Here is a 20,179-nt window from a genome sequence, read left to right as displayed (position 1 = left end):
TTGGTCAAACCCTCTTATGCAGAATGGACCTTTGGAACATACATAAACCTGTGGATCGGGATAGGTGCACTTTATTTTTAGCCTAATGATTAGGTATTACATATGGTATATGCAGTGTTTAATATCAATATGGCAGAAAAATTCTCCCAGTGTATAAGGGGGTTAAAAACACGCTCAGTGACCTGGGAAAGTTGCATTCTTTGGAGCATGAGAGGTTGTGGGGCTCCTCTTCTCTGGGAGGGGTATTCCTTTAGGGTGCCTTAGTGGGGGTCTAGTGCAATGATGCCACTTCTTTGTTTTCTGTAGTTTGTGGGCATATTATGATCATTTGTTTTATACCGCTTCATATGCTGTTTTTGCTGTACTGTATATACTGTAAAGTTTTTTTTATTGTTATAATAAAAGAAATACAGGTTTGTAATACAGATCTATAAGAACTTGTATAGTCCTACGCTATAGTCACCCTATGTACTACAAGCTGTATATATAGATAAGCACTTCTGTTCTTTCTACTATTCTATATACAAGTTATACTGTTTTGTAAGCCATATTGTTGATCTAGTAAAACTTGTCGTATGTGCTTCTTATAAAAGAGTTTCCCCAAGAAATTATTAGAATGGACATGAATACATACACAAAATACTAAACGGTTTGCAGACTCGCTCCACAAAGTCTGTATACAAGTTTTTCTCTGAAAAATGCTAAGAAGCATAAGGCAAAATACAAATGTAAGCACAAAGCCGCCTACCCCACTGAGAACTTCATTACACCGAGAACAAATAACAGTCAGGTGCTGTATTGATGACAGCTGGGTTGTGCGTAGGAGCTTTTCCAAGGCACTTAAAACGCTTCTGTCTTAGGTGATTTATACTCATTCATGTGCGCAAATTTAAAATCCATATCCTTCTATAAGACATACTATTAATTATTTTATTAAAATATTAGCCTAAATTACATGAGAAGAACACAGATTTAAAGAGACAGTGAGATATTTATTTTACTGTATAGATAATTCATGGTTTTCTGTTACTAGAACCCAGATTATCAAACCAGCGTTGAGAGCTTACGGTAACCTGAATTACAAGGATTTTCCCCTTGTGGATTGGTGTCTCCATTGCAGAGATATCACTACTTTTATTTCAGTATGTAGATGAGCTCTTTGGAGCAATGAGGCTGTTGCCATTGCTCCTAATATATAAGGGGAAATTTCCTCATTTCACCATATTGACATAAATGGTGATATCTCAGTGATGGAGGCTCCAATTCACAAGAGCTGGGGTGATATACTGGGTTCTGGTGACAAGCTTCCTTTAGCTGACCTTTGAAAGTTAGAAACTGACAACACAAGCACTAGGTGGTTGTACATAGAAACATAGATTACTTTGTGATACAGTGTTGCAAAACAATATTGTTTTGAAAAAGGAATCATCTTGTGACACAAGTATTTGGACATGTACCAGAGCAAATGGTAAAAAGGAAACATCTGTAGTTCTAATATCTATGCATATGCAGGACCATATGGGTCTCACAATTATTTATGTATATATTAATGGATGTTTTTAAAAGTAATTATAACTTAAGTTAGTAATATTAAGGCAGAGTTTTCTGAGCTGTTTGTGACCACACTGAACATCACTATTAGCTCTCTTCAACTAAACTATCTTCAAACTGGCTAAATTGCATTCAGCTAGATAGCTAGCATGTGGAGATATAGTTTGGGGTTTATACCCGTTAAAGAGTTTGTCCAGTTATGAAAAACTCATCCATGCCAAAGTTTAGATTAGCTGCTCATTGTCCTAGATTATACGGATGCATCCACCTTTACTATAGCTTGATTTTACTTAGTATCAAGATTACCAGAATACTCGCATCCCGCTCTGCCCTCTAGTTTGTGGCCATTACTGCTCAATGCTCCCTCCTTCCCCTTTCATGGACACCTTGACTGATTCTCCCTCAGAAAGGTGTCTAAACTATTAGGTTTCTAGTTTTCTTGTTCCTGCAAAGGTGTATTTGTACACATCTGTGACTTCTGCCTGTTACCTGACTCTAATACTCGCCTGACCTCTTCTAAATACTGTACTGACTTGTCTTGACCCTGACCTATTGCCTGACTTACCATACTGCACATTCTCAGCCTGACCTGACTTCAGATTGTCCTTTCACCACTTCTCTTCCTGTTATACAAAGGAATCTCTTGACCTGTCCGGGTCAGCTTTCACTAACACTCAGACTACTCCTGAATATCGTAAACTGGTGCTCCCCTGAGTAAAGTCTGGTTCTTTATATGGTTTAGAGGGCGAATAGTAGGAGATCACTTAGTCAGCATTCTCTGGAGTAGGCCAAAGTTGAATGATAGAATTCACTACAACATTGTAACATGCTAACAAACCTTTGACAGGCTGCAACTCACAGCATAACCAATAAGTGGCCATATAACGACACATACAGTAAAGAACAAACTTCTTGTGACATAGTAACAATATTATGCTGTTTTTCAAATCTAGACATCTCACACTAACTATTTCTGTCTAGCCAAGAGAAATGGTAAGGAAAAGGTTAATATCTGGGAAACTCATTCTATAAGGTCCATATGTTTTAATAGGACAAATAAATCACATTAATGTACACTCAGCCCCATCCTGATAGATTAAAAAACAAAACAAAACTGAAATGTAAATATTTTTCAAGAACTCTTCTTAGTCCTGTCCATCTAGCCAAACCGAGCAATTGTGGGAGAAAAGCCTTGGTGAGAGAAGTAAAGAAGAACCCAAAGATCGCTGTGGCTGAGCTCCAGAGATGCAGTAGGGAGATGGGAGAAAGTTCCACAAAGTCAACTGCAGCCCTCCACCAGTCGGGGATTTATGGCAGAGTGACCGAAGGAAGCCTCTCCTCAGTGCAAGACATATGAAGGCCTGCATAGTTTGCCAAAAACACATGAAGGACTCTCAGACTATGAGAAATAAGATTCTCTGGTCTGATGAGACGAAGATTGAACTTTTTGGTGTTAATTCTAAGTGGTATGTGAGGAGAAAACCAGGCCCTGCTCATCACCTGCCCAATACCATCCTAACAGTGAAACGTGGTGGCAGCATCATGCTATGGGATAGGGACAGAACGACTGGCTGCAATTGAAGGAAAGATTAATGCGGCCAAGTGCAGAGATATCTTGGAAGAAAACCTCTCCCAGAGTGCTCTGGATCTAAGACTGGGCTGAAGGTTCACCTTCCAACAAGACAATGACCCTAAACACATAGCTAAAATAACAAAGGGGCGGCTTCGGAACAACTCTGTGACCATTTTTGTTTGGCCCAGCCAGAGCCCTGACCTAAACCCAAATGAGCATCTCTGGAGAGACCTGAAAATGGCTGTCCGCAAATGTTCAACATCCAACCTGGCAGAACTGGAGAGGATGTACAAGGAAGAATGGCAGAGGATCCCCAAATCCAGATTGAAAAACTAGCTGCATCATTACCAAGAAGACTCATGGCTGTACTAGCTCAAAAGGGGGCAAAAACTCAATACTGAGCAAAGGGTCTAAATGCTTATGACCATACTTCAGTTTTTCTTATTTAATACATTTGCAAACATATCTACATTTCTGGGTTTTTACTGTCAAGATGGGGCTGAGTGTACATTAATGAGAAATAAAATGAACTTTTTTTGCTTTTAGCAAATGACTGCAATGAAACAAAGAGTGAAACATTTAAAGGGGTCTGAATACTTTCCGTACCTATTGTACATTAGTAGTGTCAAATTTCTCCAATTTTGCCATTCTCTTTCTATATGGCATATATATGGTAGAATGCAAAGATCCAACCCGAAAAATGGCTTCTGTTATTACCAACAAACCGGTTTCTTTAGGCAAACCTTGCCACAAATTATTGTTGCTCCAGTTCTTGTTAAACGATATCAAATATATTTGAACATATTATTAATAAATAATTCCATACTCCCCATTATACATTATAATAAGAGATCTCTGCTGCACAGCCTCGATCCCCAGCAAGAAATCGTATACCAAGGACCATGAAATACTCAGAATGACAGATAATAGACAGACTATACAGTACATCTGCGAGCTGTCACACTGAAATGTATATGTTTACTGAGTTTTTAAGTGCCACCGGTCTGCTCAATTTTTTCCGAAATTGAAAATGGAAATACAAAATATGCTCACATGCTAAGAACGAAATGATCATAGCATGTATAAATCCTGCATGACGCCATAGTCAAAGGAAAATTGCCTGTATTATAAGAGGGACAAGTACAGCGGCAGCTATAAAAATACCTGCTACAAAAATGTTCTGACTTCATGAAGTTTCCATGGAACTTTTTTTTTTTTATGTTTTGCTTTACAAACTGTGCAGCAAGTTTTCAGATATGACACCTGCGGTAGTGACTTAAAAGGTTTCTAAAAATATCTCGGACTAAGAGGGACATGTCAATTACCGACGACTGACGTGTTTATTTACCAGAGATCGAAACCAAATGGATGGAGTCATAGTTATTTTTACAATTGACAGTTGTGCTGTAAGTGTCCCTAAGGGGGTTTTAAGACTGCTCTAAATATTACTGTTCCCAAAGTGCAAAATCAAACTGACGTTTTCTTGAGACTCATTGAAAGGCGACGTTCTCATTCGTAGCTCAAGAAACTAAATAAAGATGTCATTCTACTGGTTTTGTTTTTGACTCTGTATTTTGTGTTAATATTAAGGTACATTTTATAGGGGTAAATGAGGTTAAACACAAGGTTAGGGCAGCACTTGGGAAGGGACAATACATGTGACTGCTCAATGCTAAAAAAAATTAGAGTAACGTGAAAAAGAATTAAAGGAAATGGATTGAACCGAGAGATAACTAATCCCAAATACAAGTAAAATCAGTGGATGCTTAAAAAAGTGAACTTAAAGGGATTCTATATTTCATACACATTTTTTTCTAACTAACACGTTGGAATAGCCTTAAAGGGGTATTCCTATGTACATAATCATATTTATATTTGTAGATAATTAAAAGTTAAACATTTTTGCAAATATAAGTAGTTAAAAATTGTGCAAAGTTTTAAAGATTTTCTCTAACCATCTTAGTGGTGAGAGTCTGTTGTCTTGATCGGATGCCAATGGATACGACTACTAATGCAGAAACTTTCTATGGTCTGGGTGTTGCCAGGAACCCAGCCATGACTTTCTTATTGTAGCTGGGATATCAGGCAGGGACACTACATGTATGAGAAGATATCCCGGCCGCAATAAGGACATCATGGCTGATTTTCTGACCTCAGAAAGTTCCTGCATTCATTGTTGTAACCACTGGCAACCAATCAAGACAACAGACTGTGACCACAAGATATTTAGAGAAAATTTTTAAAACTCATCAAAATGTTTAATTACTTATATTTTCAAAAATGTTTAACTTTTATGTATAATCAATTTTATTAAAGGTTTTTCAATAACAAAAAGTACAAACAAAATCAAGAAGCAAGGCACACAGGCCGCAAACAACAAAGGCAGGCAAGGGGGGGGGGGGGATCAGCCAGCACATCAATAAAGTATATACACTTCACTAAAGCAAAGTGAAATAGGAACGAGGTGGGGGAAGACAGTCCCAGGGAGACTGCCACAAAAGAAGAGGGGAGAAGTAACAAACAAAAACAAAGAGGACGTACAAGGAAATCAGACTACGAAGACGAACATAGACAATCTGACAAGAAGTAAAAAGGGGAGACCTGGAGGAGAGTGAGGGAAAAAACAAAGAGAAGGAGAAGATGAAGGGCATCCGAGCCCTAGCTTAGGAGAAAGAAGAGAAGTCAGAAGACTCCTGGAACAGCACCCAAGGCCACCAGAGACGCTCAAAAAATGTTTAACTTTTAATTATCTACAAATTTAAAAATAATTATGTACATGGGAATACTGCTTTAAGAAAGGCTATTCTTCTCCTACCTTTCGTTGTCTTCTCCGTGCCGCCGTTCCCTTGAAATTCTGTTTTTGGTATGTATATGAGTTCTCTCGCAGCACTGGGGGCGGGCCCAACGCTCAAATAGCACTGGGGGCAGCCCCAATGCTGCCAGAGAACTCTCCAGCGCCGCTTCCATCTTCTTCTGGAACGAGGTCTTCACTGTGTCTTCTTCCAGCGGTGTCTTCTAACTTCTAGGCCTAGGGCAATGCTGACTGCGCATGGTAGCGCAGTATTGCAAGCAGCCATTTTCTCATTTTCAAATGAACGGCGTTGTGGAGAAAATGAAAGGTAGGAGAAGAATAGCCTTTCTTAAGGCTATTCCGAGGTGTTAGAAAAAAAATGTGTTTGAAAGATAGGATCCCTTTAATACTGTTAAAAAAATGGGCACAATAAAAAAAAATTAGATTGAGAGGGGTGAAAAAAAAAACAAAGCAAAAAAACCCAAAAACGTACTCACCTGTTCCTGGTGCTCCGGTGACACCCAGCGCAGTCCAATTCTGCAGATCTGTTGTTTTCATTTGGTGAAAGTCCCTGCTGCACGTGACCTCTGGGTCCTTTCTTTAGGCCACTGATACCAATCATGTGACCACTGAGGACAATTAGTGGTCTAAAGAAAGGGAACTCAAAAACACAAGCAGCGAGGACCTTTCAGCAAAAGAAGACAGCCATCATCACTGTTGGACAACCTCTAAGGTTGAGCCAATTTTGAGATTTCTTGATCAATTTTTAAAATCCGATTTCCAATAATTTTCCAGGCGATCCCGATCATGATTGTGAAATTTGCTCGATCGCCGATTGAGATTTGATCTTTCCCGATTCCGATCGCTCAACCGTAACAACCTCTTTAAGAACATACTGTTAACTTAATATGTATAGATGTCCTCTCCATTGCTTGCCCTCTCCGCTGGAAATATCCAGACATTTGGACCACAATATAACAATACAAGGCAATATTCTAAATATCCTTTTTATGTCTATGTGTGGCCACCTTGAGAAAAGGGGTAGGGAGTGTGAATTGTAACCTTTTAAGGCTTTTGCTAGCATGTTGTGATCATGTGGTGAATTGGTTTCAAGACAAATTTGGGTCCTTAACTAAACTGTAAATTGGTTAAATGTGGACACATTTATATTGCACATAAAATGTTAACAGCACTCTGGCAGGGATATTAAAGATGCGTTTCTATCTTACTCTTCATAGAATATTCTATAAATACCTGAAATACCCCCCATAATTGCAGGCCGCACCATTGGAACCTGCTTCTTTTTTGCTGAATGGGACAAGTGAACATAGAGGGGTCGTTCATTCGTATATTTCCATTCACTTGTATGGGAATTATAAAAAATAGCCAAAACAACTGGCTGGCTTATTTCCATAACTCTCATAAAAGTAAATGGAAAGATGCGTGCATGCAAGGATCCTCCCTATTCATTTGTGGGTGTAGACAGGGCCCATGTTTGGCTATTTCCATAACTCTCAGAGAGTCCTGGTTTCCTGACAGGTTTTGGGTGGGGAAATCCAGCCAATGTACAGACTAGGATTTATGCATGCAGCTATAGGCTTCACCCACCGATAGTATATGGCGCACATGAGTATCGAGATAGAAAAATAATGCAGCTGATATGAGTTACTTAACAAATTCAGCTCTGCTACATCTGAATTCTATTTTCTTTCAAGGAACGAGTCTCAAATAAGGGAATCAATAATCTTCAAATTCATTGTAATTAGTTGCATCCTGCTTCCTGTGCTTGCCAAATAAGCCGAAATAATGTCTTGAAAATACAGAGTAATCTGGATGATGAATAAATGTAATTATAATTCAATGTCTTCTTGTTCTTTCCTATCTCATATTTCAGTGTACTTTCATTATACTTTGAGAGGTTAATTAAAAACTCTTCATTAGTTCATATCTCCAATTATCTAAATTATTCTCTAAATTAAATTGTAGTTCTCCAAAATATTCCCAAAGCTATTTTGATATATACGCGGTTAATAAATTAATTCTTGGGCTGATGATAGAAAAGAAAGGGCATCAATGGGAATATAATTAAGAGGGCACAAATATAATGGGAAGTGTTTATGAATACACTAGAATAGTGAAGACTGAGGGGCAGATTTATTATTGAAAATGACAGAATTTGGATGAAATTTTTATTAATTATGTAATTTGATTATTTATATAGCACTAACATATTCTGCAGCATTTGACAGATATTGCTGTTGCTCACTGTACCCAGTAGGGCTCACAATGTAAATTCCTGATGAATACATCTTTGGAGTGTGAGAAGAAATTGGAGTACCCAGAAGAAATTCACAAAAACATGGGAAGCACATGCTGTACTAACTCCTTGCAGATGTTGTCCTTGGCTGGATTCAAACCTAAGACTCCAGGAGTGAAACGCAACACTGCTATCCCAAATTTGAGTGAAATATGTGAAGTGTATGGTATACACCCCATTTATTAGCGTGTGACTTGCCCGTTAGGTGTATCAGGAAATAGGTGGGACTTATTGGAAAAAGGAGGATGCCTAAGATGCAATATTGTGTGCCAAAATTTTGGAGGCATTTCTTGGTCGGAAATTGGGGCAATTGCTAAATAGTGTAACAATCTGCCATATATATCATTCAGCATTAGACACTTCTACATCTCTAAACATTACAATCTACATATCTAAACAGAACTGGACTCAGAACTGGATTTGACACAACATTTCCAAAACTTTTGGGGTTCATCACTCACAAAACACTATTATACTCTGAGGTCTTTGTGGAAGCCCAGGGAAGGTGTGTATAACTCTTTGTTATTTTTCCTCACCTCCCCTGGGCCCCATGAAGATTGTAAAGAGTTGGAGTTGGTGAATGTGGTGTAATGTCCTCTTTATGGCATAGGTGTCTATAGATTATATAATAGTTTGGTTTTGCCTGCTATTCTTTTTTTAACATGTCTCAGAATTCCCCTAATCTGATCTATACGTTTAGGCTACTCATTTGTTCCAGAAGTTTTTTGTGGTGTGTTGGGTGATGTCTGCCATTGCTATATATGTAACAGCAGTGCCTGTATTTTATGCCTGTAATCCTTATTTCACTAGTTTATTGACATCGATATATTTCGGTTATTCCAGTTCTGTGACTCGGTCGATGAAGATGATTTTTCTTGACAAGCAATGGAGAAACTGAGCAACTGCCATGTTAAGTTATTTTTGTGGTAGAAAAACACAATTTTTGGAAAATTAAGTAAATTTCAATTTTGTCAGTCCACCGTGTTTTAAATTATAATATTTTTACATTGATTCACTTTTATTTCAATCCTACAGTACATGTTAATATACTTTTTACAACAAATATTAGAGTTAAAATTAATTAGAATTGCAAAACTGTTTTGTTGGCCATTTGATACAGCATTTTAACTTTGGTCACAATTTAAAGGGGTTGTCCAGGCAAAAATGGACATAGTTTATTTTTAAAATCAGCTGGGGGTGGTGAAAAAAAATGAATCATATTCACCTTTCCCAGGTGCTCCGATGCCTCCCAACATGGTCCAGACCTCTTGGACTGTCGTTATCTTCCAGAAGAAATCCCAGCCGTGTTTCTGCTGAGGCCAACCAGCGGCCTCAGTGAAGGGCATGTGATGTCACTACCTGTGCCACGCTGGGCCTGTTTCTGAGGCCACTGATTGGCCTCAGTGACTTCAGAGGAAGGGATCTGGGACAACACAGTTGGCAACTTTGATAAGACGCTGGAGTAACTGGATGGCGCTGTTGGACTCCAGAGCAACAGGACACGTGAATGAAACACCCATCAAAAAAATTACACAAAAGTTCAATTATCAAAAGTATACAAACATTTTTTATTAGTTAATAACATACAAAAGAAGGAAAAGTTTTCATAAAATAAGGGTTTTAAAAACACAACAAATCCAAGGCAAGGTCATGGTGTTTCATGAAGGCGTATAAGGTAACAATCACCCATATACACACCACAAAATACTGGACACTAAACACTAGTCCTACAGTGTAAGGCAGCATAAACCAAGAATCAAGCTTGAAACATGTCTATATAGTCAACGCATCCATGTGTAACTAGCCAAATGTACATGTAATTAATCATACATAAACACATGTATAAGGGTTATGCATGCAACAGAGAGACCATAAATAATCAATTGCATGCAATCACATATACCTCTGACCACATGCACAAAACCATACAGCACTATAGAGTGCTGTGAAGAACATTAAACATCACCAGTCCCTGCTGCCCAGCTCTTACCAATAACAGAATGAGCCCAACGCGTATGACATGAAGCACCTTGACCTCCACCTGCAGCTCCTACGCACGTTTCGCCCCCCGCTTTGGATTTTTTGTGTGTTTTTAAAACCCTTTTATTATTAAAACTTTTTCTTGTTTTGTATGTAAACTAATAAAAAATGTTTGTATACCTTTGGTAATTGAGTTTTTGTGTAATTTTTTTAGTTTAGTTCCATGTAGGTTTATTTACTTGTTTTTGGATAGCAATGGTTATTTGCCTATGAGTTTTGTAGGACAGATGAGCTTCCGCACTCCATATGTTATATATTGGATAACTTTTTTAATTCAAGCTGTCCTCATGTAGTACAGAAATAACATTTCGGCCCTTCGGCCCTTCATTAGATTCTGTAGGTGGAAGGAGGGAGATTCTGGTGCTGTAAATTGTGAACACATCTGCTCGAGGAAAATTACTTCTTTTTTTTATTTTATTTTTGTAGATTGTGAGCCCCACATAGAGCCCATAATGTACATTTTTCCATATCAGTATGTCTTTGAAATATGGGGATGGAAATCCATGCAAACACAGGGAGAAAATACAAACTCCTTGCCGATGATTTTTTGCCCTTGGCGGGATTTGAACACTAGGACTCCAGCGCTGCAAGGCTGCAGTGCTAACCATTGAGCCACCATGCGACCCCCAAGGAAAGTTACTTCTGTATTACATGTAGATGGCTAGAATTAAAACACATATCCATTTTATAACATATGGAAACTCCCGATTCGAATAGCACGCACCCATAGTAATGAATGGACGCAGCCGGCACGCAGGGGGTTAAGCGGGGGTGAGTGCTATTCGAAACAGCTGTTTCGAATAGTGTTCGCTCATCTCTAATATGGAGTACTGACGTTCTTCTTTGTTACATTTTATTGCGTTGGAACCCTACCTGAAGCAGCCTAACTTCTACATCTCAGATTGCGGTATACATCTGTATGATATGTAGATTTCAGGTCTCAATTGTTATAATTTGTTCTTGAAAAGTGGATTTTTCCCTTAAGTCGACAGTTGAGTTAAACGTTCGCTTTCATCCACTGAAAATTAAGACATTCCATTCTTATTGTAGACTTGAATAATAATCATTGTGATCCGGCATGACAACAATAAAAAATTGCAGCTAAGAAGAGTTCATGGATTTCCAGAATATGAATGCTATTGATAGGTATTTTGTTTGCTACACTGATTTGCATTGGCAAAATGAATGTTTGCGGAATGACAGCTATGTAATTTTGCAGATAGACATGTGAGATCATCTTAAAAGCCTCGAGCAATGTATTTTAAAATAGCTTCATGCTGGTGGATGCTTATAATGTAACATTTAGAAAACCATATTTTCATAAAAATGTCAATGTTTTTGAGTTTAAAGCCAATTGCATCTAATAAATTCACAATAATTGGGGAATTGGTTTGTGAGGTGTAAATAGACTCAGACTAATGTCGTGCACAGACTATGACAGTGGAGTAAGTCGGAGCCCCAGTGCAAGAATCACTGTTCCCTTTCTGTTCCTGGGTGCCCTGACAATTTTTGATACCTGGTCCCTTTCAGCCTTCACTCTGGCAATCACTGGATGCAGTGGTGACCAACCTCAGCCAAGACTGGTAGGGGACTCAGGAAGTATCAGGAGTGGCAATGAATTGATAAGATATATAATATGTTAGTCCACACCCTTATAATCTATCGCTTAGATTATTTTAACACCCTTCTCCATGGCCTCCCAGCAAATACTCTCACCCCCCTCCAGTCCACCTTAAACTGTGCTGCTCGCTTAATACACCTCGCCCCCTGTTCTTCATCGGCTGCTCCCCTCTGCCAATCCCTTCACTGGCTACCCATTGAATAGAGTTCAAGTTACTAGAGATGAGCGAACAGTGAAATGTTCGAAGTTCGATTCGAGTAGCCGCTCAATACTCGACTGTTCGATCGAACATCGAACCCCATTATAGTCTATGGGGAATAAATATTCATTTAGGGGTAAACCACTATTCGACTCAGGAGGGTCACCAAGTCCACTATGACACCTCAGGAAATGATGCCAACACCCTGGAATGCAACTGGGACAGCAGGGGAAGCATGCCTGGGGGCATCTAACAAGCCCAAGTTACTGTATTACGTCAGGATCCCTGTCAGCTTACGATATGCAGGAGCTGACTTTTTCCCATAGGAATGCATTGACCAGTGTTGATTGGCCGAATGCCATACAGAGTACAGCATTCGGCCAATCAACGCTGGTTCTGCCGGAGGCTCGTCTTTGAGGAGGTGGAGTATAAGATCGGACCAGAATGGAGACTGCTGTGGACCGATCTTAGACTCCGCCTCCTCCGGCAGAACCAGCGTTGATTGGCCGAATGCTGTACTCTGTATGGCATTCGGGCCAATCAACGCTGGTCAATGCATTCCTATGCCGAGATGTAGCAGTGCTGGCCGTGCGCTCAGCTTGTCTACACCGGAGATGCAGCCGAGCTCAGCGCATGGCCAGCACTGCTACACCGGAGATGAAGCAGAGCTGGCTGTGCTCTGATTTTTGATAATTAATCTCTGATATTTTATTACGCACAGTTTAGGCTGTTACTTACCTTACTGTTTGATGACTGCCATCACGTACTATCCACGTCTATTGTTAAGGTACTTATGAGCTACTTTTTATTATCCTTTATTTTCTATCTTTTATTTTACTTTTTATGATGGTTCTTGTTACCTTCACCATATCAATCTACCATTATGGAATACCTTCACTACTATACAGATACCTGTGTTTTCTCTGTAGTTTGGATACTACTCTTGTAGCTCACAAGCTTGATGTTGCTTCTCACTTCACTTTATTCTTGCATCTTGGGAAGATCTCAAGTATTGGCCTCACGTTTAGTTTTTGGCTTCTGTATATAATTGTACTATATGCATCACCTGCGCTGAGTGCAAATTATTAATATTTTCTGTTATTGCTTATTTTTTCTGTTGATGTAGAGTCTGAAGAAGGTATTGCTATACCAAAAAACGTTTCACTCTACCTCTCTGTGTGAATAAACAAGTATTCTATTTTGCACAATTCAAGTGTGGCATTTTCTAATATCAATCCGGCTGGTTATATCCGGCTATCACAATCCCCCTCTACCCCTCCCATGATGAATGTCACCAATACTCTCCTGCTATCAGGGATATGGGACAGAATAACTAGAGTGAATACAGTCATAAACATAAAGCTAATATAGAATGATACTTGATATAGAAATCAATTCCAGTATCCATTACAATTATTACCATCCGCATCAAAAAGTAGAATTTGTTTAGCAATTTCCTGCATTATAACAGCTAATCGATGGGGAGCCATTGATGATGTGATTGTGGATATGACAATATCAGAAATGTGGGTAGTGCCAGCAATGGATCTCTGACATTTAGGAAATTAAGATGCACATTCATTTACCTTACCATAGAGTATAGGAATAATACATTGATGACATGGCAATATACGGTATAATACTAAAGAATAACTTACTGGTGGAGTCTTGAAGATGTAGAAGGTTGAACCCTTTAGTACCAGGAACTTGAATTTATAAATGTGCGATCCATCTGATCCTTGTACTTTTTCACTCACCCATCCCATGTGTAAGATCTGTGAAAAGAAGGAAACACACAGTCAACTATAAAGTTGCATGCAGGTCGAAAGAGGGAAATAGAAAACTGGTGGCGAGAATTTGACATAAAAGCGGTGGTGTACGTAAAAGTGACAGACCAATAAAAATGTCCCCTATTATGGTCCTGGATTTTACCGCAGAGGGCAAATGGGCATTCTATTATTTTTGCCATCCATGCCCTTCCCATGATATTTGGGTCTATTTCAGAATTTGTTTGCTAATAATGAAGTTCTACTATGGAGGTCCCAACTTCTTGCCAACCAATATCATAAGTAATGGGGTCAACTCGGTTCCAGAATACTGTTTGCTGAAAATCTCTTGACTCTCATGGCATGGTCTCCATACTCTTACTTTACTCTCCTAGATAATCTCATAACCTTATTTATGGCAGAATCAAAGCTGAATGGCACTCTGTGGTATTAATGTTTGCACCCCATTGACAATATATTAGTGGTTTAATATGTTAATAGAGTACTCATGATTTCTACATCAATAGCGTGGCACACTGGCTGTAAAGATAACATCTATAGTGGTGGTAACACAATATACCCACCAATGTGCTGATTCTCTGCCATGTTTTTCATGTGAAAGTAAGCACCAGATTGGCAATCTATTTTTTTTTTCATAGAACCATTGACTTCCAATGGACGAAATGGGTTCATGAAAACGGAACAGTGTTTCGGATCTGTCAAAAAGTTGAGCATGTTCTACTTTATTCTAGGTTCACACCTGTTCTTGGGTTTCTGCTCTTCAAGGACTCAAAAAACGGAAACCCAAATTGCTTATAAAGTGGTTACCCATGGAAACCCATGGACCCTATAAATTATAATGGGATCCACTGGGTTTACACCTGTAAAATCCAGAGAGAAAAGTCTGGGGATGGAATCTGAGTAGGGTTGAGCGATTGGGATCGGAAAAGATCAAAGTAAATTTCACAATCGCCATCGGAATTCCAGCAGAATCGAGGTTGGAGGTTATTTCAAGATCAGCTCAACCCTAAAAGTGACTTTTCCCATAGAGAAGCATTGAATAGGGTTGAGCAATTGGGATTGGAAAAGATGGGATTACAATCGGTGATCGAGCAAATGATCTGAAATCAGATTTTAAAATCGATCCTGAAATCTCAAGATCGGCTCAATCCTAAATCTGAGTAATCTGAGGTGATCGTCTGACTCAATTCCTCCTCATTTTCAGCCTCTTGTGCAGTGTAATAACAGCAATAATATTATTACATTTATAACATATTCCTAAAATACTTCACAAAACTTTTTATATCGCCTCCCGTAGATTTGAATAAACATCACTTTTGCAGTTCCACGACCTGTATAAATGAACTCAGTTTGAAGCCTGTAGCCTTGTACTTTTATATGGTCACTGAATTTGATGGCTTCTATTATTCATATAATATACAGTGGGGGGTACATTATCTCATGGATTTTCCTCTTCATTTATTTCCGTTTGGTTTACTTCATCCATTCTTGTTAACTCATCCGTAGATCATGAATATGCATAAAATAATTTAGTCTTTGTTTTGCTCTACCCTGGACCTAAAATTGGAATATTCACTTACTTAGTTCTCTGTAATTCATAATCATATGTTCCAGAAAAAAATATATATATATTAATATCTTACTGTCCATCTAATTCAACCTGGCAAAGTCAGCTCCATCAGAGGTCCTACAAGTATTCTCTTCTATAAATCCCCATACAAAATGGAAAGTTATTAAGGGGATTTTCTAGATTTTTATCAGATAGGTCACCAAAATCAGATTGGTGGGGGACTGACAACAGGTAGAAGCCAACAGCTAGGGTCCAATGGTGTGACCATTTTGTGTTATTCCTATTTAATGGGAAGTGCAATTGTTATACTCTGGGGTCACCTTGGGGCCCTGACATCATTCAGGAGGACAAAGGAGGAACATGGACGTCCGCAAAGGAGCACTGGACACTGCAATGGTACCAGGAAAGGTGAAGGGAGAAAAGTATGACTAGTTATACTTGTATGAGTAGTTACATATAGTTGATGAGGTTGGATAAAGACATTAGTCCATCAAGTCCAACCTATAACACTACAATCCCTACAGTGTTGATCAAGGGGAAGGCAAAAAACCCTATGAGGCTCATTCCAATTGCCCTATTTCACGGGAAAAAATTCCTTCCCGACTCCAAATCTGGCAGTCAGTATAAAACCCTGGATCAACGTGTCCTTTCTCTTCAAGAAAGGCATCCAGGCCCTCTTTGAACTTGTTTAATGAATCCTCCATCACCGTATAATAAGGATTTGTGGGTGATAAATTTGGAAAATACTTAACACTCCCAGCTCTTTGCAAACTGGTTTACTAATCTGAAATTGCTACTACAGTACACTCACTCCATGCACGGTGCTTTTCCAATTCCACATCTCTTGATATCAGTAGATCAATGGGGAAACCAGGTACTGTTCCCCTTCCTATCTGACATTTATGACCTATCCTTAGGATACTCTAGGTCATCATTTAATTATTTCTGTAAAGTTTTAATCACTATTATTAAATGAAGAGTTAAATGCCTGGGGAGGAAGAAAAGCAAAAAAAACACCATACCCATAGCATGCTGTGTTAGTTAAAAAAAAAGATGACAAAAAAGGTAAAAATTTACATTAAATATCAAAAAACAAAGAAACAAATACCTTGTATATAAGGTTTTTCAGAACTTTTTATTGAATAAAGAGGACCTTTCACCACTTCTACTAACTCCAATTCTTGCATCATTCAATAGACGTTACTCCAATAATTCTGGAACAGTTGGACTTTTTCTCTAGCCCTCACCCTTCCTGAGCAATCATTTCAGTTCCTTTCAACACAATTACGCTATCTGGTGTCAGGGGGGTGGACCCTGTCTGTTTTATCCAGCCCAGGACTGTCCACCTGACAATAGAGGCAACTAGAGATGAGCGAGTAGTACTCAATCGAGTAGGTATTCGATCGAATACTACGGTATTCAAAATACTCGTACTCGATCGAGTACCACTCGCTATTCGAATGTAAAAGTTCGATGCAGAACCAGCATTGATTGGTCGAATGCTATACAGTCGGCCAATCAACGCTGGTTCTTCTTGCTTGTAGCGCGGGCATGCGCAGTCGGCTCTGCCCAGGCCCGATGCCTGGCAGAGTGAATTCAGAGCTGGAAGATGCCGCGGGGATGCTGCAAGGAGAAAACTGCTTAGAGGATCCAGCCCGACCCTCACTTGTGGACTTGGTAAGTATAATTTCATCGAACGTTGCCTACCCCTGAAACGAGCATTTTCCCCCCATAGACTATAATAGGGTTCGATATTCGATTCGAGTAGTCAAATATTGAGGGGCTACTCGAAACGAATATCGAACCTCGAACATTTTACTGTTCGCTCATCTCTAGAGGCAACCCATCCCCAATCCTGACATGTGAGTTTTAGTAAATACTTGTATTCCACATGCAATAACAATTCTGGAACATCTTGTCTTAATACTCCATTTTGTGTCATTCCTCTAGAAATTTCTGAATTAATTGATAACTGGGTGTTACAATTCTCCCTGTGGAAGGGGCATGTCTCTACATAGACTTTCACTGTAAGCCATGATTGGACAATAGGGACAAACCCACAGCTAGTGCTGCCCAATATTCTTAACTATTCCTAAATTTCTAGCAAGAATAAGGCTGCGGTCACACTAGCATTGGGTGACCGTTAGGGGTCCCCATTCTCCATTCCAATTAAAATATGCAAAGAGAACATGCAGGGCTTTTCTTTCTGACGATTTTGGCCAGAAACCAAACATAGATCCAGTGGATCCCATTATAGTCTATGGTGTCCGCTTTTTAAGTGGATAGGGTTTCCATTTTTCGGGTCTGCAAGCGGATCTGAAGAACGGAAACCCAAAAGCTAGTGTGAACCTAGCGTAACTGAGGAACAGTGCAATGCATTATTCTAAGAAAAGATGGGAAATACAATATTTTACAACATTTTACAAACAAGACATGCCCGGAAAGTGGACAGGACCTCCTTAAAAATGTCAGCTTTGTAAATTACAATCAATGAATATTCCTTTTGCAAGAGAGTTTTCACCGTGAGAACACTGTACTGTATATCGTACGTCCAGCGAAATCCAATAAAAATGGATTAGATGAGATGGAAGTGCTTGAAGTGCACTATTTATACCCGGACTAATGTAGTGTGGTATATCACAATTTGATTTGTGAAGATTCAGTGAAATTATTTATCAAAGATAAACCACAAAAATGTTTCATGGCAAGGCTTTTATCACTTCTTAAAAGCTTTTTTCTTCCCACTTCGATAGACTCCAAGTTATTTAAAGCTCCTTCGCTTCTCCTAAATATTATTTCAGACTCCAAATATTAAAGCGACCAATGTTCCGTGTGCATTCGAGAATCTTGAAATAGACTTCACAGTTATTACTTACCTATTTAACTTGTTGTGATGCATGTCAAAACTGTCTCCAAATTGTCACTTGCTGCATAACATTACATTTCTTCGAACACTATTCACTTTATACACCCGGCGTTCAGATATGAATAAATACATTTTTATCACTATACCTCATAGATTGTGTGATTGTCACCTTCCTACCCGTCTATTCAGTATTCTGGATGGGAGATCTCATAAGCGGCCAGGTGTTTCTTATTGCACAACATTTACTTAGCACTAGCTGTCAGATCTGGGAATATTTATAAATCACTGATCAGACACTTATTAGACTAAGACAATCCATATCTTATTGCCCGCAGAGTTTATGTAATGCAGAGTTAGAGTAATACAATGGTGCTAAGAATGGGGGTTTCTGAGTGGTACATTGATGGGATTCGACCCATGGAAACCCCACTGACTATTAAACCACTTCAATACCGGCTCAATTTGTGGTCCAGGACCAGACACATTTTCGGGTTTTTTTGTATATGCAGTTTTGAGGGCTGTAACATTTTTCTCGTATGTCTCATTCAACTAATTTTTGCGTCTTTTTTCGGGGACACATAGGGCTTTATTTTTATGTTGTTTTTACTTTCGAATGTATTTTAATTTTTTTTATATCCGGGAAAATATAAACGTAATAGGAGGGAAATTGTGTCTGGTTTTCACTTTATTAATTTTTTTTATTTAATAACACAAAGCGCTACTAAAAAACTTTTTAATATAGTTTTCCTCTCCGTTACGGTAATTTTTATTTTGTATGCTGCTGTCGGGGGTGGGGCTATAACCTTTAATAACGGCATTTTATTAGCGGATTATTTTATTTATTTTTTTTTTATTTATTTTTTTTAAACTTTTTTTTTTTTTTTTTTTTTTTTTTCAGATTCTGTCCCCATAGGGGCATAAGAGACCTTTGGATACCACATATGGTGGTCTTGCCCGGTCATATCTAGATTTTGGCAAGAAATTCAATACACCATCAGGAAACTCACTTCCCCTTCCTTCACACTCACTCCCCAAATGGTTATACTGTCTCTCCAATCCCCAGATTACCAACCCTCCAAGTCGAACTTAATATCTTTCTTAATATCTGCAGCTAATTCACTTATCCCCGCTAAATGGCTAGACCCCGAACCTCCCACTAAGTTGGAATGGATGGGAAAAGTAAACCAAATAGCTCACTTCGAAGAGCTTTCCAGCTGGAAATCACGCACTCATGATAAGTTCAACAAAACATGGACACCTTGGAGAAACCTGGTCTCCTAACTCCCACGACCTAGTGTTGAGAGACACAAGTCTTCCCCCCTCCATATCCCCAACCTATCTCTCCCCACTTCCCTTCCACTACCCTACGCTCCCCCAATTCCCATCTAATTTCTCTATCCTTCTCTTAATCTACAAAATTTCTTTTTTCCTACTCTTCTAAAGCCTACTCCCTATTCTACACTATTCTCACGTACCTCTTACAATGACCTCAACTTATTGCAGAGACGTACACTCTTTCTACATCAACCATCAGCTTTAACACTTGTGCAGCTTATTTACCTATACTTGTAGTTTGCTGTGATACGTTGAATGCCTTAACTCTCTATACTGCTCAAACTGTATATTGACAGAAATTGTTACTATGCTTATTCTGTTCTCTATTACAATGTATTATTTTTCTTTCTTACTTTGTATTCAATTATTCTCAATAAAGTTTTTTAAAACTCAAAAAAAAGAGACCTTTGGGGACATCTGATCACTTTTTTTTGTTAGGGAGGCTGATTTCCCCTATAACTGAGGCTGCTACATTTAGCCCCAGTTGCAGGAGGAATCTAGCCTCCTGCACACTATTCTTTAGACTTAC

General features: G+C 38.9%; 1 protein-coding gene across 1 annotated transcript in view; it reads right to left on the bottom strand.

Moving 5' to 3' along the window:
- The window catches only part of SNTG2 (syntrophin gamma 2), a 410,686-nt gene that overhangs the window by 63,675 nt on the left and 326,832 nt on the right, over positions 1-20,179 (bottom strand). The window contains exon 12 of the mRNA XM_075269112.1: positions 13,751-13,867. Coding sequence (XP_075125213.1) covers positions 13,751-13,867 — 117 coding nt within the window. The remainder of the gene's footprint in view (positions 1-13,750; positions 13,868-20,179) is intronic.

Source organism: Leptodactylus fuscus, chromosome 3, assembly GCF_031893055.1.
Source record: "Leptodactylus fuscus isolate aLepFus1 chromosome 3, aLepFus1.hap2, whole genome shotgun sequence".
Lineage (NCBI taxonomy): Eukaryota > Metazoa > Chordata > Amphibia > Anura > Leptodactylidae > Leptodactylus > Leptodactylus fuscus.
Note: the sequence above shows the minus strand (reverse complement) of the source record. Positions and strands in the feature narration are given on the sequence as shown.